We start from the raw sequence: 1,954 nt of genomic DNA on the forward strand, positions 1-1,954 counted from the left end.
TTGTTGAATAAGAATCAATTGTCGTAGAATTAGTAATGTTTTACCACTTACGCTGAAATTATGCAACCCCGAATTCCATGGTCTAAGAACTGGTAACCCTAGCCAATCAAAGAAAATAAGGATTCCAATCAGAGAAGACATGATGCAATGATAGAGAAGATGAAGACAAAATACAATGACAAACATTTCACTTATTATGAATTAGATGAAGACATGAAGTAGAAAACACAAACCTGCAACTTCAATTTTAAGGAGAATAAATATGACATGTTGCATAAATCTAGAAAAATATAATACATAGTTGCATAAATTGACAATTTTCCCTTTCCCAAAATAGAAAAAAAAATAAAAATAAAAAATAAGTTAAAAACAGAGATTTTGGAATATAAAATGTTGGGCTCTTCTCCTTGGCCCACTCGTTTTCACAACGGGTCGAATATTTCATGTGGTCAGTACCCGGTTTGAAATGAGATACTATGGACTACACAATGGAGGGAAATTGAAAAAAGCACGTGGAAGGAAGTAGGGCACGTAGCGGAACGCAAGGAGAGTAAGCACAGTCTCCAGCTTCACCTCAACCAGTTTAAGACGCACGTATCAGCTCGATTCTTTCATGCACGCTAAAACCAGACAACATACACTCAAACAAGACCAAGAAACAGACTACACAGAAATGGCGACAAAGATGATCGGAGGCGTCGACGGCAGTGCTTTGACACCGGAGGCGGAGTGTGAACCGTTGACATATGAGAGAAGAGTTCGAACCGACTTGGAAATTCATCTTCCTAAACCTTGTAAGTTCTTCATCACTCTATCCAGATATGTTGTAATGTTAGTAACAATTTGATTTACAATTCTGGTTCTTATTTAGATTTCATATAACAATTTGGTGATTTTGTGGGAAATGGTAATGATTTTCAGATTTGGCGAGGGGACTTGTAGCTCCAGATGTCGAGCATCCAAATGGAACGCTAGGGCACAGACACAACGACATGACTGTTCTCCAACAGCATGTTGCTTTCTTCGATCAAAACGACGACGGAATCGTTTACCCATGGGAGACGTATGCCGGTGAGCACCTTCAATATCAACATTCAATTGAATGTTTAAAGGAGTTGATAAGGAAAGTACTATCAATAATCCTTCAGATTCAGATGAATTACTTGTATGGATTTCAGGAATGCGTCAATTAGGGTTCAATTTCTTGATCTCACTCCTAACAGCCATTTGTATGAACTTCGTAATGAGCTATCCCACACAACCTGTACATTCTTCTATCTTCTTCTAATCGTAACTAATTCTATATATGATTATAATTGAACAAAATTTGAACTTGCATTCTAGAGTTGGATTCCTTCGCTTTTCTTCCCCATTTACATCAACAACATCCATAGATCCAAACACGGAAGCGACTCGGGAACTTACGATACTGAAGGAAGGTCTGTCAGTTGAATCATACTCTTATAATCTCCCATCAATTTGAACCTCCTTCTGATGATGATGATGATGATGGAACTAATTCATATTCATTTTCAGATTCTTACCAGTCAACTTCGAGAACATATTCAGTAAGTATGCTAAAACAGTACCAGACAAGCTGACACTGGGAGAGATATGGAACATGACTGAAGGGAATCGAGCAGCGTTTGATTTCTTCGGATGGTTGGTAGTTGGATTTAAAAAAAATAACCAAACTGTAATTTAGCTTTTCTTTAAGTAAAAAATGGAAGTTGAAACTTTTATGCAGGACTTCGGGGAAGATGGAGTGGGCGATATTGTATGTGCTTGCTAGGGATGAAGAAGGCATGCTGTCCAAGGAGACTGTGAGGCGGTGTTTTGATGGGAGTTTGTTTGAGTATTGTGCTAAAATGAACAGGGCTGCGCAGGATAAGATGTACTAAAGATGGTGTTTAATTAATTTATTAAGCAAGTGAATGATGTGTATTAATGTTAA

At 37.8% G+C, this 1,954-nt stretch overlaps 1 protein-coding gene across 2 annotated transcripts; it reads left to right on the forward strand.

Moving 5' to 3' along the window:
* The first annotated feature begins 600 nt into the window (after positions 1 to 600).
* On the forward strand, positions 601 to 1,954 carry LOC111900550 (peroxygenase). 2 transcript variants are annotated; one of them, XM_023896427.3, is made up of 6 exons: positions 601 to 794; positions 922 to 1,071; positions 1,179 to 1,264; positions 1,345 to 1,439; positions 1,537 to 1,662; positions 1,748 to 1,954. In XM_023896427.3, exons 1-6 carry the CDS (start codon positions 614 to 616, stop codon positions 1,899 to 1,901), a joined length of 792 nt encoding a protein of 263 aa, XP_023752195.1. In that variant the 5' UTR covers positions 601 to 613; the 3' UTR covers positions 1,902 to 1,954. The 2 variants fall into 2 exon arrangements, with proteins under 2 accessions (XP_023752195.1, XP_023752196.1); XM_023896428.3 differs by having other exon boundaries at positions 1,179 to 1,240.

The sequence above is a fragment of the Lactuca sativa genome, chromosome 1, assembly GCF_002870075.4.
Source record: "Lactuca sativa cultivar Salinas chromosome 1, Lsat_Salinas_v11, whole genome shotgun sequence".
In the NCBI taxonomy this organism is placed as follows: domain Eukaryota; kingdom Viridiplantae; phylum Streptophyta; class Magnoliopsida; order Asterales; family Asteraceae; genus Lactuca; species Lactuca sativa.